At 43.5% G+C, this 13,723-nt stretch overlaps 2 protein-coding genes across 3 annotated transcripts in view; one reads left to right on the forward strand and one right to left on the reverse strand.

The window, feature by feature from the left end:
- Window positions 1-3,795, forward strand: part of cldn15b (claudin 15b) — a 72,347-nt gene extending 68,552 nt beyond the window's left edge. The window contains exons 2-5 of one of the 2 annotated variants that reach the window (XM_056235910.1): window positions 231-347; window positions 2,754-2,835; window positions 3,057-3,167; window positions 3,461-3,795. In XM_056235910.1, coding sequence (XP_056091885.1) covers window positions 231-347; window positions 2,754-2,835; window positions 3,057-3,167; window positions 3,461-3,581 — 431 coding nt within the window. In that variant the 3' untranslated portion in view covers window positions 3,582-3,795. Of the gene's footprint in view, window positions 1-182; window positions 348-2,753; window positions 2,836-3,056; window positions 3,168-3,460 lie in introns of both variants that reach the window. The other variant, XM_056235900.1, reaches the window with a different exon arrangement.
- An 8,710-nt stretch (window positions 3,796-12,505) lies between these two features.
- The window catches only part of naa38 (N-alpha-acetyltransferase 38, NatC auxiliary subunit), a 94,053-nt gene continuing 92,835 nt past the window's right edge, over window positions 12,506-13,723 (reverse strand). Inside the window, exon 3 of the mRNA XM_056235930.1 lies at window positions 12,506-12,975. Within this exon, the coding sequence (XP_056091905.1) occupies window positions 12,860-12,975 (116 nt within the window). The 3' untranslated portion in view covers window positions 12,506-12,859. The remainder of the gene's footprint in view (window positions 12,976-13,723) is intronic.

A 13,723-nucleotide genomic window follows, 5' to 3' on the forward strand; every position in this document is an offset into this window, starting at 1 on the left:
TAATTGTAAAGTGTTACCTTTAAATCTATTTTATTCTGTTTTTATATAGCACACCTGTACATATTAATGTCTTTTTTTAATGTATATACATATTTGTATCTTATTCACATATCTTTATTTTTTTATTTTACTATTTGTCTACAGCTGTCAGACTTGTAACTGTTCCTTCTCTGTTTTCTCAGGTTTAATCCAAGCATGCCGTGCATTAATGATCACATCCATTGTGCTAGGTGCATTCGGGCTGGTGGCAACTCTAGTGGGTATGCAGTGTTCCAAGATAGGAGGGGAGAATTACATAATGAAGGGTCGTATCGCTGGGGCTGGAGGTGTCTTCTTCATACTGCAAGGTAAGAACTTCACCAAGTGATGTCCTTTACTGTCTTACCACCTGTCATATACAGTAAAGGAAATCAGGGTAAAGTTAAAGGGAGAGTTCACCCAAAAATGAAAATTAGCCCATGATTTACCTACCCCGAAGTCATCCTTGGTGTGTATATGACATTCTTCTTTCAGACGAATAAAATCGGAGTTGAATTAAAAAATGTCCTGGCTCTTCCAAGCCTTATAATGGGAGTCAATGGGTATATTTTTTTGGAAGTCCATCAAAGCGCATCCATCCATGATAAAAGTGCTCGACACGGCTCTGGCGGGTTAATAAAGGCCTTCTGAAGTGAAGCGATGAGTTCGTATAAGAAAAATATCCATATTTAAAACTTTATCGACTAAAATAACTACGGTAGCTTCCGGCAGACGGACGTACGCATAGATTTACGGCAAAAGACTAACCCTTGAACTTGACACAATGTAATGACGAACGCGGTTGCCCAGCCCTGTTTGTTTGAACCGCGAGAGGCGTCAAACCTTACGCTACACCTACATCCTACGTCATACATCGTCAAGTGTTACTCTTTTGCCGTAAGTCGACCTGCGTACGGCCGTCTGCCGGAAGCTAGTTATTTTAGTCGAATAAAGTTTTAAATATGGATGTTTTTCTTACACAAATGGATCGCTTCACTTCAAAAGGTCTTTATTAACCCCCAGAGCCTTTTCAAGCACTTTTATCATGGATGGATGCGCTTTGATGGACTTCCAAAAAATATACCCATTATAAAGCTTGGAAGAGCCAGGACATTTTTTAATATAACTTCGACAACTTCTGAAAGAAGAATGTCATATATACCTAGGATGGCTTCAGGGTGAGTAAATCATGGGTTAGTTTTCATTTTTGGGTGAACTATCCCTTTAAGTTTTGGTTTCTGTTTCATTTTGATTTTTGTTTCCTGTTTTTCTTTTGTTCCCATGCTGTCTAGAATGTTTTAATTTGTTTCCATAGCAACTCATTGTTGGATTTTCTTCACCTGTTCATTATTGTTTAGCTCTTTTGCTACCCTGTTTATAGCTCTCAGTTTGAGTTGTTCTTGGTTCTGTTCTTGTCTATGTTTATGGGTCAATTCTCCTGCATTTCAGAAATCTCCAGTGCTCCTGCGTGTTTTTTATTTGGTTTATCGTTAAATAAAATGACTGCTGTGTATAGATCCTGCCTTACTCCTTGCTGCAACTAACTGTGACAGTCAGGGCTAGTTGTCATATTTTTTTAATTCAGCCAGATGGAACTGGATAATACTCTGATTGTTCCAAACCAATCTGACTTCTGACCTATAATGCTGCCTGAATCATAATCATACACTGTTTGTTCATTGGCCAGAGGAGAACTGGCTCCCCGACTGAGCCTGGGTTCTGCAAGGTTTTTTTTCTCCATTCTGCCACCTGATGGAGTTGGTTCCTTGCCACTGTTGCCTTTTTCCACCTTTGTTACCATTGGCTTGGCTTGCTTAGTTGGGGACATTAAAATGTAACATTTACTTTAATATTCAACAATATTATTGATCTGCCTGCATTGACACTATTATACAAGAACTGAACTGAGCTGGACGATGACATCACGGTTTACTCCAGAGGCTTTATAAATGAACTAAATTAATAACTTTTTTTAAAAACAAAAATAAAACATCACTGAACTTACTTAATCTGGACTGTGACGCTATTTTCTTCTGGAAACAAACTTTTTTGCATTGTTTTCCTGTTATCTCTGTGGAGTTGCTTTGAAACAATCTGTATTGTAAAAAGTGCTATATAAATAAATATGACTTGACTCAAGTGAATATATTGAGGTACACTGCACAGAGCATTCAAGAAACAGTTTTGACCAACAGAATTTTTTATAAAAAAAAAAAAAAACCATCTATAAAACAGTTTATACCTTTCCCCGACCAAACATTTATGTGAATTTCAATTTCCCTCTTGGTTAAAAATCTACCTTCACAATCTTATTGAGTCTTGTACGTCAGTTCGCCTTTATTGTGTTTACCCAACACAATCTAATCAAGAACTAATCAAACAACTTTTTTTTAAATATATATTGGATTTATTACTCTATATAAGGGTATATATACTATCCATTGTTCATTATTTTTTGTTCATTATACATAATTTTATACAAATTGCAATGTTAAAAATATATTTAATAACATTAACCAAGATTAGTAAATACTGCATGAGGATAGTTCATGATACCCAATGCATTAATGTTAATTAATTAAACCTTGTAAGTGTTAGGAACTATTAAGATTATGCTTTCACAAAATAAATGTCTTCAAAATAACCTTTGATTGACTGTCTTGGTAAGGAGAAGCATAGGTAATTTAAACATTGGTAGTTTGTTTATAGAAACAAAATTAATTTTCATGTTTCAGGTCTGTGCACGATGATTGCAGTGTCTTGGTATGCTTTCAATATCACTCAGGAATTCTTTGACCCGCTTTATCCAGGAATAAAGTAAGTGGAAAGAAGAGTTATTATCTTGGTATGTAGAGCTATTAGAGAAAATATTTAGAACTATTTCATCGTATTTGGAGTTATCTAATTAAGCAATATACCATGAGTAAGATCACTTGTACAAACATGTTTGTGATTATGTTTCAGACAATATTGGCCTGTCATTTCGCAGTCTTGGAATGCCTCTACTGTGTAATGTTAGATGTGTCCTGTGTGTTTAGGTATGAAATCGGAGAAGGGCTGTACATTGGTTGGAGTTCAGCCATAATGGCTTTATGTGGCGGCAGCTGTTTGCTGTTTTCCTGTGGACTGTGCAGCCGAGAGGAAAAAAAGTGAGTTTAGTATGCAACACAAGTGCTGTTAAAGTGACACTTCATTAACTAACCATTTCAGCAATCAGTAACCTGCCTGAGACATTTTCAGGATGTTTAAATGAGAGGTGAGATTAGTTTAGGGCCGTCCCAAGCCTGAGTTAGAGGAAGCGGGCCCCCTTGGTCGGTCTATTTGCGTCCGCCGCTGGGCCCCTAAAGCACGGGACCAGTTGCACCGCCCTATGGACGGCCCTGCATCAGTTGTTTTTAAAAAATGTCTGTGCTAAATTTCTATTTCTATTTTGTTTGCTCAGATCACATCTTCAGAACTTCAGATCATACTCCTACCAGCCTCAATCCAGACATATGGTTCAAACTGCCTCTACAATATCCCATGTCCCTTCCAGCCAATATAGACTCAATGCATATGTTTAATGCTGGGAACACACTACACCATTTTTAAATGAAGTTTTATTAACTAAGTTCGGGAGGAGCACGTTCAGATAATTAACACGAGTGGACAGCAATCAGCAATCAATGATAAAAGGGTACATATAGACTCAACAGTCTTACCTCGATCCATTGACAGTTTGCAGCATCCCCCCTCCACCCCTTCTCCACACTTCTAGTTCTCCACACTCCTAGTTCAAAAAATCGCTTACATACGGGGGGAGTACTCTGGGTTCGGGCTGAATTCCGAGCTCGGAGCCCTCAATCCGCACAGCACGCCAAATACGCATTAAATCTTTCCTCAAATTATATGTAAGTGTGAACTCGTGAAAGTCATTGGAACGCTGTTCTTCTCAGACTACATGACTATCTGGGGTACCATTTAGGTGCTATTGTGTGCCCAACACATGACAGATCGGCGACAGGGGGTCACGCATTACACAACTTTTTGATACAAAGAATCGCCGACATCTCTGTCTGAACAACCAAACACACTCGAGAAGTGATATAGAAAATAACGTAAAATCAAGCATGATACAGGAGTTCTTGTGTGAGTATTCTTCCTGTTCAAAATGGTAGCCCGCAAGAAGCTTTGATACAAGTTGTCTATGTGCTGATTAGCAGAAAAAAAGAAAAAGAAAAAAAAAGAATATAAAGGTGAGAACTGTTGCTTGCTGAAGCCATGGCTCTCCCACCCTTGCCCTTGCCTTGTATCTTGGCTGTAGGTTGTTGCCAAAATTGTGCAGTGTGTAGCTGGCATAAGGAAGGTAATAAATACATGGGATCAACAAAGTCAAGTTACAGACATCACAAAACAGAACACAATGCAATACCTTTTCTATGCAGTATGGTCAGAATCTGCTGTAAAGCAGATGTCACATTTCTTATGTAAACAGTCTTAAGTTAAGTTTACTGGAGAATGGAACCATGTACAGTGGATATAAAAAGTCTACACCCCTGTTAAAATGGTTAATTTTTGTGATGTAAAAAATTAAACAAAGATAAATCATATCAGAACTTTTGCATGTTTAATGTAAAATGGTAACCTGTGCAAATGCCAATGAAAACGTACTCGGTTCATAACGTAACCTCGGTTCTCTCTAGAGAGGGAACGAGTACTGCGTAATAGCTTACGCTATGGGAAAAACCTCTTTTCCACGAGATATTGAAGCCAAAAATTATCCTTAATTTTTTATTAATGTAAAACGCTTTGCAGCAGCAAGCAAACATAGGCGAGACAGCTCGCGCGCCTATTGGCTGCTCTTGCGGCAAATGCAGCAGCCTATCGAGAGAGACTCTGCGTGACGTAATGATCAATGGGGGCAATTCGCGCCCATATCGTCACGTCCCGCCAGAAAGGGCGTGGTCTCGCCCTATAAATAAGCTCGGTAGGCTGGTACAAGCTGGTTTTCATCGCCGAAGCGAACCAGAGCGTATTCCAAGCACGGCAAGATACGCAGTACTCGTTCCCTCTCTAGAGAGAACCGAGGTTACGTTAGTAACCGAGTATGTTCTCTTACGAGAGTATCTCTCGTACTGCGTAATAGCTTACGCTATGGGGAACACAATGCAACACGCCGTGCGTACAGGGATCCAACACCAAAGTCCCAGGGGCCGAAACCCGGGGCTCATATAGTGCATAATCACCATAAACTCACATAGAGTGGAGGAAGAGAGGCTGGAAGCGTCATTCCTTATAAAATAGCACCCAGAGGGGCTAATCATATGACAATTAAACGCGCAGCCAGGGTGAAAGCTTTCAGCCTGATCTGGGTGGCCATACGTGTGTCAACACTCATGGGGCTGCAGTAAATTTATGTATGCCACCACTGACATGTTGTCCGACCGGACCAAGACGTGGTGGCCTGTTACCTGGGGACAGAAGCGTCGTAGCGCTTTGTCGACTGCTATCATTTCCAAGCAGTTTATGTGAAGGAGGTTTTCCCGTTCTGACCACAGGCCAGCTAGCGGTCTGCCCTCGAGCAGCGCTCCCCACCCCGAGGTGGAGGTGTCCGTAGACACCACCTTCACACTTGAAGCGGTCCCCAGACTCACACCTGACTGATACCAGTCGGTTATTTTCCAAGGTTCCAGAGCTGAAACGCACTGTAGGTCGACCCTGAGGCGAAACAGACCCGCTGTCCATGCCCTGGGTGGAACCCGCGCTTTCAGCCACATCTGCAGTGGGCGCATGCGAAGCAAGCCCAGCTGGAGTACAGAGGCTGCTGAGGCCATTAGACCCAGCATTTTCTGAAACCTTTTGAGCGGAACTATCGAGCCGTGGCGGAGGGATTTCGCGACGTGCTGAATATTTAGTCCGCGCTCCGGTGACAGGCCTGCCGTCATGGATAGCGAGTCTAACACTGTTCCCAGAAAGGAAATTTTCTGACTGGGAGACAGTGAGCTTTTCGCCCAATTGACTGTGAGGCCCAGCTCCTCGAGGTGCTCGAGTAATGCGGCCCTGTGTTCTATGAGCTCCGATCGTGATCGAGCTAGAATCAGCCAATCGTCCAAGTAGTTCAGGACTCGCATGCCCTGAAGTCTCAGGGGTGCGAGCGCCGCGTCCATGCACTTCGTGAATGTACGAGGTGCTAGAGACAGGCCGAACGGCAGGACTGTGTATTGATATGCCTGGCCCTCGAAGGCGAATCTCAAGAATCGCCTGTGATGGGAGGCTATTTGTATTTGGAAATAGGCATCTTTCAGATCTATTGACATAAACCAGTCCCCGTGGCGCACTTGCGCGAGGATTTTCCTGGTCGTAAGCATTCTGAACTGGCGCATCACAAGCGCTCTGTTCAGCTGTCGCAGATCTAAAATGGGTCTGAGACCCCCATCTTTTTTCGGTACCAAAAAATATCTGCTGTATAGGCCCCCTTCGCTCTGAGCCTGAGATAAAGGTTCTATAGCCCCTTTGCTCAGTAGTTTCGCTATCTCGGCAAGAAGTAGATGAGACACTTCGTTTTTCACCGTAGTTTCGACACACGCCGTATAACGGCGAGGGCGTCGAGCGAATTGTAGCGAATAGCCTCTCTTTATAGTGTTCAGCACCCATTCTGATACCCCGGGAAGATTTGACCACGCATCTGCGTGAATAGCTAGAGGCAGAATGAAATCCGGGCTCTGGCTGCGGCAAAACGGCAGCTCGAGAGCCCTGGTATACTGGGAACACAACACCGTGTTTACAGCGTTTGAGGCGGGGGGCGCGCTGATCACAGCGGGCAGCCCGGCCGCGCTCAGCTTCTCTATGGCAGATTGTGCAGAGAAAGTGAGCGGGGCGGATCCCGTAGGATTCTGTGTGTCTGTGAGAGAATGTGGGGACGGAACTGCGGGCACATTTACTACACTGAAAACACTGTCGGTTAGAGCCGACTGAATGTGTGTTGGTTTCGTTTTTACAGAAACCAAGGGACACGCAGCGTGCAGTGTAAGCGGGCATTGTGACATGGGCGCGTTCACTACATTGTCTGCACAATCGACCTGAGTCGATTTTATTTGTGCTAGCCCTGCACCGTGGCGGGCTGTGTCTGGGTGTGGGAATGGGCACTGGGGCGTGGGCATTCTTACAACACTCATAACACCATCGGCCGTGGCCGGAACACCAGAAAATGCACTCTTTATTGGATTTATCTGGGTAGCCGTAAAAACGGCTTTTGTGCGCAGGCAAGCGGGCTGAGACACCGGCTGGCTCACTGCGAAATACACTGGGACAGTCACAATGCTTGGAACTGACCGAGCGAGAAGTTTTGGTGGAAATCCGGCCGCAGCGGGATCCGAACACCGTCGCTTTCCTAGAGTGGCTAGGAAGGCTTTGAGGCCTCGGGCTTGATCTCAATCCTCGGCCGGGGCCCGCGCTGAGGGGGGCGGCGTCCAGCAGAGCGAGAGCGCGGTCTTTGGTCTCGGGCCTCGGGCCTGGCGGCGCTGTGAAGCGGCGGCGGCGGGTGGTGCAGGTTGCGGCCGAGAGCTGCGAGCAGACGGCTGTTTTGAGCGGCCTGCAGCGGAGCTCGAGCGCTTCGGAAGGAAGTGCTTCATAGCCTGCGAAGTCTTCTGCACCTCCATGAATCTGTCCGCGAAATCCTTGACGGCAGATCCGAAGAGGCCCGCTGACGAAATGGGCGCGTCGAGGAACACAGAGCGCTCGGCTTCCGTCATCTCGGACAGCGTCAGCCATAAGTGTCTCTCAGCCACGGTGAGAGAGGCCATATTCCGTCCTATGGCCTGTGCAGCGGCTTTAGCAGCGCGTAGAGCGAGGTCTGTAGCGCTTCTCAGGTCCGCCACGCAGATCGCTTCGGGCCCTTCCTCGTCCAGTTTAAGGAGAAGGTCGGCCTGGAAGATCTGCAGGATAGCCATAGTGTGCAGCGCTGAAACTGCTTGCCCGGCGGCGGTGTAAGCGCGCCCGTGCATGGCTGACGTCACTCGGCAGGCTTTAGATGGGAGCGTCGTCTGAGCGCGCCGTCCAGCGGAGGGCGGGCAGAGATGAGACGCTACAGCCGGTTCCACAGGAGGAACGGAGAGGTACCCTCTGTCCTTCGCACCATCCACCGTGGAGAATGCAGCAGAGGCAGAGGTACGCAGCCTGGCGGAGAAGGGGGCGTTCCACGACTTAGTCACTTCCTCGTGTAGTTCAGGGAGGAAGGGCGCGGGCCTTGACTTTGACGGAGCTTCGTCTTTTCCGAGAAAGCGTCCGTCCAGTCTGTTGCGCGGCGGTTGCGCGGGCGCCTCCCAGTCGAGGCCAATGCTTTCCACGGCTTGAGAGAGCAGACGCATCAGCTCAGTCTCAATGCCGGCTCTCTTCCCAGTGGTTTGGCGGGAAACGCTAGCGGAGGGGAGGTCCACGGAGCTCGCCCAATCCTCGCTATCAGATGCCAGAAGAGAACACGCCTCGGTGGGTTCGTTGAACTCGTGGACGGACACGGCGGCAGACGGCGGCCGTTGTCCGCCAGTGAGCGACTCGAGCGAAACCGGCGAAGCTGGCGGGCGAACCGGCGAGCTTTGGCGGGCTGGAGAGAGCTCGGGAGCGCGCTGGGCGCGGCGCTTCTTGCGGCGCGGCACCACGGCGGGCTGTGGTAAAGGCTCGGAGAATGACGCCAGGCGAGTCCTCAGAGTCACCATAGGCATAAGCTCGCAATGAGGGCATCCGCCGTCTGCGAGCGCGATAGCCGCGTGATCCTCACCCAGGCAGGACACGCAGATGACATGACGGTCCTCGTCGCTGAGTGGGGCGCGGCACGCGCCACAGGATGGCATCTTTAAAAAGACGCAGCTCTTTTTGTGATGAGAAGTGCAAGTCGTGTCACGTAAGCGAGCTAACACTCTCAGCAGAGTAAGGATATAAAGGATATAGAACGCCGGAAAGCGCAGCAGGTACGGCAGTTGAAGGCGGCGAGGCCAGCGACCAGAAGCTCGTCCCGCTGAAAGGCTTGCGTCGACGGCGCGGCTTCTCACTCCGGATCCAGCGATGCGTACGCTTCGCTGAAGAGATGAAAATCAGCTTGTACCAGCCTACCGAGCTTATTTATAGGGCGAGACCACGCCCTTTCTGGCGGGACGTGACGATATGGGCGCGAATTGCCCCCATTGGTCATTACGTCACGCAGAGTCTCTCTCGATAGGCTGCTGCATTTGCCACAAGAGCAGCCAATAGGCGCGCGAGCTGTCTCGCCTATGTTTGCTTGCTGCTGCAAAGCGTTTTACATTAATAAAAAATTAAGGATCATTTTTGGCTTCAATATCTCGTGGAAAAGAGGTTTTCCCCATAGCGTAAGCTATTACGCAGTACGAGAGATACTCTCGTAAGAGAACCAAATTGATAAATTTAAGAGAGAAAAAAACTTGGAATAACTAACTGCATAAGTGGGCACACCACATCACTCTGTCTGTTTGGATAAGAGTTTATCAGCTTGGCACATCCTGATGGGAATATTTTACCACTTTTCTTTGCAAAAATGTTTCAGATGCGAGTACATCACCTGCACACAGCCCTCTTCAGGTCCCCCCACAGATTTTCTATAGAATTTAGGTCTGGACCCTGGTTGGGCCATTCCACATTAATCTTTCATTGGTGAAGCCATTCTTTTGTTGATTTAAATGTGTTTGGGATCATTGTTATGCTGAAAGGTGAAAGTTCTCTTAATTTTCAGCTTTCTAGCAGACCCCAGAAGGTTCTGTACCAAAATCGTCCGGAACATCAGCTGTGCTCAAAAGATCTGCCCTTTATGTTATAATAATAAGTATGATATGTTTAATTTATATAGCGCCTTTCCCGAGCTCAATGATGCTTCAAAATAACAGTAAAGAACAAACAGTCAGTTTATACATAATAAATGGACATGTCTACTGTCCATTTGCCCAGTCCAAGACATTGAGCGATTGCAGTTGCATATTGCATTCCAATCGAATACAAACAGACACTATGACAGAAACAAACACTATTTACAGACAGCATAGAAGGTGGGCAGTTGAAGCAAAGGTCAGATGCAAAATAATAATGGTACATAAGGATACATTATGACTGTAATACAGAGTTATGGAAAATGTTTAAGAAAAACATGTCATGATCGATAATACTGGTTAAACAAATAGGTTTTGAGTTTAGACTTACATTCATGCAGTGTGGTTGTTGTCCTAAGAGCCAGGGGAAGAGTTCCTAGCTTAGGGGCTATAATGGAGAAACACCTGCCACCCATAGATGATAGACGAAATCTCGGCTCACAGAGGTTCACAGCCAGAAGTACGGAGAATTTGAAAGGGAATATGAGAAAGTAAGTCAGAGAGCTAGGAAGGAGCAAGAGCATTGAGTGACTTAAAGGTAAGCAGAAGAATTTAGTAACTAATACGAGAAGACACAGGTAGCCAGTGGAGGTTAAACAGAATAGGAGTGATATGAGCAGATCGTTTAGTGTACGTTAGCAATCTTGCGGCAGAGTTTTGAATATATTGCAAACGCGAGATAGAGTGTGCTGGTAGTCCAGAAAAAAGAACATTACAATAATCGGGTCGAGATGTGATTAACGCATGTACCAGTGATTCATAGGGATGGAGTATGGCAATACGGCGAAGTTGAAAAAACGCAGCTTTACAGAGTTGACTAATATAAGCGTTGAAGGTCAGTGAAGGGTTAATAATGATAGATGAAGAAGAATGAAGTTTTTGACAGTGGCAGATGGAATAATTGATGTAGCTTCAAAGTCAAGTGTGGGAAAGTCATGTTGTTAAAGTTTGGTTATTTAAGAAATTAAGAAATAATAAAGATAAAGCAAGATACCCTGTTGATATATGGTTTGCAAAGGTGAAGCATAAATTAAAATTATTGTGACAGATGTGAAGGGGGAGGAGAATTTATACCAGGTTTCTCGTCAAGAAAAACTTCCGTACAGGATACACCCGTGCATCCTCGCGCATAGCTCCTCTGGAAGCTTACTCACTCCTCGTTCCTCGCCTCCTCATAGAATTGAGATGTCCTTTAATATGGCTGAATTCGATCGGTTTCCGGGTCACAGGAGCGAGGAAACGAGGAAGCATCAATTTGAGCATTGAGAAGCACCCCCAGTTCCAAAAAATCAGCTCAAAAGCATGATGCTGCCACCACCATGCTTCTCTGTGGGTTGGTGTTCTTTTGCTCATGTGATCTGTTGTTTTTACACCAAACACTTTTTTTTTTCTTTTTTTTGGCCAAAAAATAAATAAATCTCAGTCTCATCTAACCATAACACATTTTTCCAAATAGTTTTGGGAGACCGGAAATGTGTTTTTACAGAGTTTAGACAGGCTTGGACGTTATTTTTAGTCAGAAAAAGGCTTGCGTCTTGCCACCCTGCCCCACAGTCCAGACAGATGAATATTGGAGTTAACAACTCTTTTTTACATTGCTGTAGGCCTCTTGACAGGCTCCATGACCACTTTTCTCTTTGTCTTATCAATTTTAAAAGGAAGCTATGTTCTTAATGTTACTGTTGTGCCCTACTTATTCCACTTGTTGATGACTGTCTTCACTGTGTTCCATGGTATATCTATTCTAATGCCTTGGAATTTTTTTGTAGACATCACTTGAGCAATGCTTTGTAAGCTCTTTGTGGCCCATGGCTCTTGTAGCAGCATGCAACCAAGAACATGTCAGAATAATCTTACAAGAACTGCTGAGATTTATTTGATGTCAATTCAGGTGAAGACAGGTGTGTATTATTTCACATGAGGTCGATGATTAGCTAATTCTAAAGACAGCCACATACACAATTATAAAATGGTGTGCACAAGAATGCAGTTAGGTTCGTGTTTATTTTTATCCTTTTTTTCTGAAATATCTCTGTTTTTCAGCGGCATTGCAAAGTCTGTAATTTTCACATTGAAGATTTTGATATAATTTATCTTGCAGTTCTTACATCACCAAAACCAGCTGTTTTTGTGATACAAACCAGGTGTGCAGACTTTTTATATCCACTGCAAACTAAAGTTATAATTGTATATTTGGTCAATGATAAAAGTATTTGCATGCAGTAAATAATTGTTGTGTACAAGAATTTACAAGAAAAGAGCAGTGAGATTTTGATAATACTAAAATATACTGTATATCTTTTCATTTTACATTAACTTGACAATTATATTGGATAACTAAATAACCAAGATGCTATTTAGTCATTCTATTTCTATATCCATTGATTAGTTAATATCATGTTGTTAGAAATAGATATGAATTCAGTACAAAACTAAACATTTCCTTTTAATTTTGTAATGTATTGATATATATATATAAAATATTTGCACTCTCGTAATTTTAGCACAGTTGAAAGATGCCATTTTGTTTATATATGTGCAATAATAATCAACATGTAAAAGAATAAAGTCTGTGAATGACCTCTGCTGGTGATATGAGGTAATGAGGAAATATTAATAAATGGTGCAATGACATCATACAAATATCAGAGTGATTATTAAACTCTTATTGAAAAATTGCAATGTCCATAGAATTACATACACAATGTGCACTGCTCACAAAGAAGCAAACACACAAGCAAAAGGATACAGTTTACAAGTCACACTGTTATTAATTATTTTTGTTTCAACACAGAGGACCAAACCACTGTGTATTGCATTTCCCTGAAAAAAAAAAGAAAAAAAAGAAGAAAAACACCGGGAAAATTCCTATTGGGTTACAACTCCAGCTCTAGAGGATCTTTACTGCCATCTCCGTAGTTGCAGATACAAAGTGTGCATGGAAACTACATTCTCTATAGTCCATATGGTGACCCCAAATGTCTCTAAAGTTGTCAGAGTCCATGGGTGGTGGTCTGAAGGCTTTCAGATTCCACTTCAATAGAAACCACATGATGGCCGGGGATCATAGCCAGTCCCAACACTCTGGGCTCACCTTGTGAGAAAGAATCTGTGGAAAAAAATATAAATGTATTTTTTAACTTTTAACCATGGTACGGAGGAGACATGCATGGTTTTACCCGTGACTACTCAATCAAGGGCCTGTAGTGTCCCAACTCAGTGGTGAATTTTTCCATTTTAAAAATAAATATTTTGTCGAATTTTAAAGGTGTTCCTGTCATTATTGAAGTAATACTACAAATTAAATGTAATCTAGATTACATGTTTTTAGTAAAATAGTTAGATACAATATATAAAATATCACCCCTACTTTGGTAAATTTAGAACTTGGTGCCTTGCCTCTCCTCAACAAGCAAATTAATTGTGGTTTTAAAGTATCCATAGCACAAATTGTTTGTGGTAAGGTGGTAAATTTAACCTCTTAAGCCCTGAGGGTATTTTTAGAGTTGTTTTTTCTAATTGACACACAAAAGACTCATAACAAAAGGTAGGTATCGTTTGATAGAACACACTTCAAATTTAAAAATAAATAAATAAATACATTACATTTGGACATTGTCATGCCGAGAAACTGCTGATAAAAGACAAAAATTATATATAATTTTTATTATGATTTTGCATATCTTTCTTGTTTGACATGCAATAACTCAGGAAGGAAATACGGTAGGGGGAAAATTCTTTTTTGGTGAAGTTCCCCTACATCTGGATCAACTTTTGTGGTGATAGCATAAAGTAATAAAAAGTTACAGCATTTGGAACAAAGGTAGCCTTTTTGTTTAGTCCTCACACATTTGGAA

Source organism: Rhinichthys klamathensis, unplaced genomic scaffold, assembly GCF_029890125.1.
Source record: "Rhinichthys klamathensis goyatoka isolate OS25496 unplaced genomic scaffold, OSU_Roscu_1.1 h1tg000019l_1, whole genome shotgun sequence".
Lineage (NCBI taxonomy): Eukaryota > Metazoa > Chordata > Actinopteri > Cypriniformes > Leuciscidae > Rhinichthys > Rhinichthys klamathensis.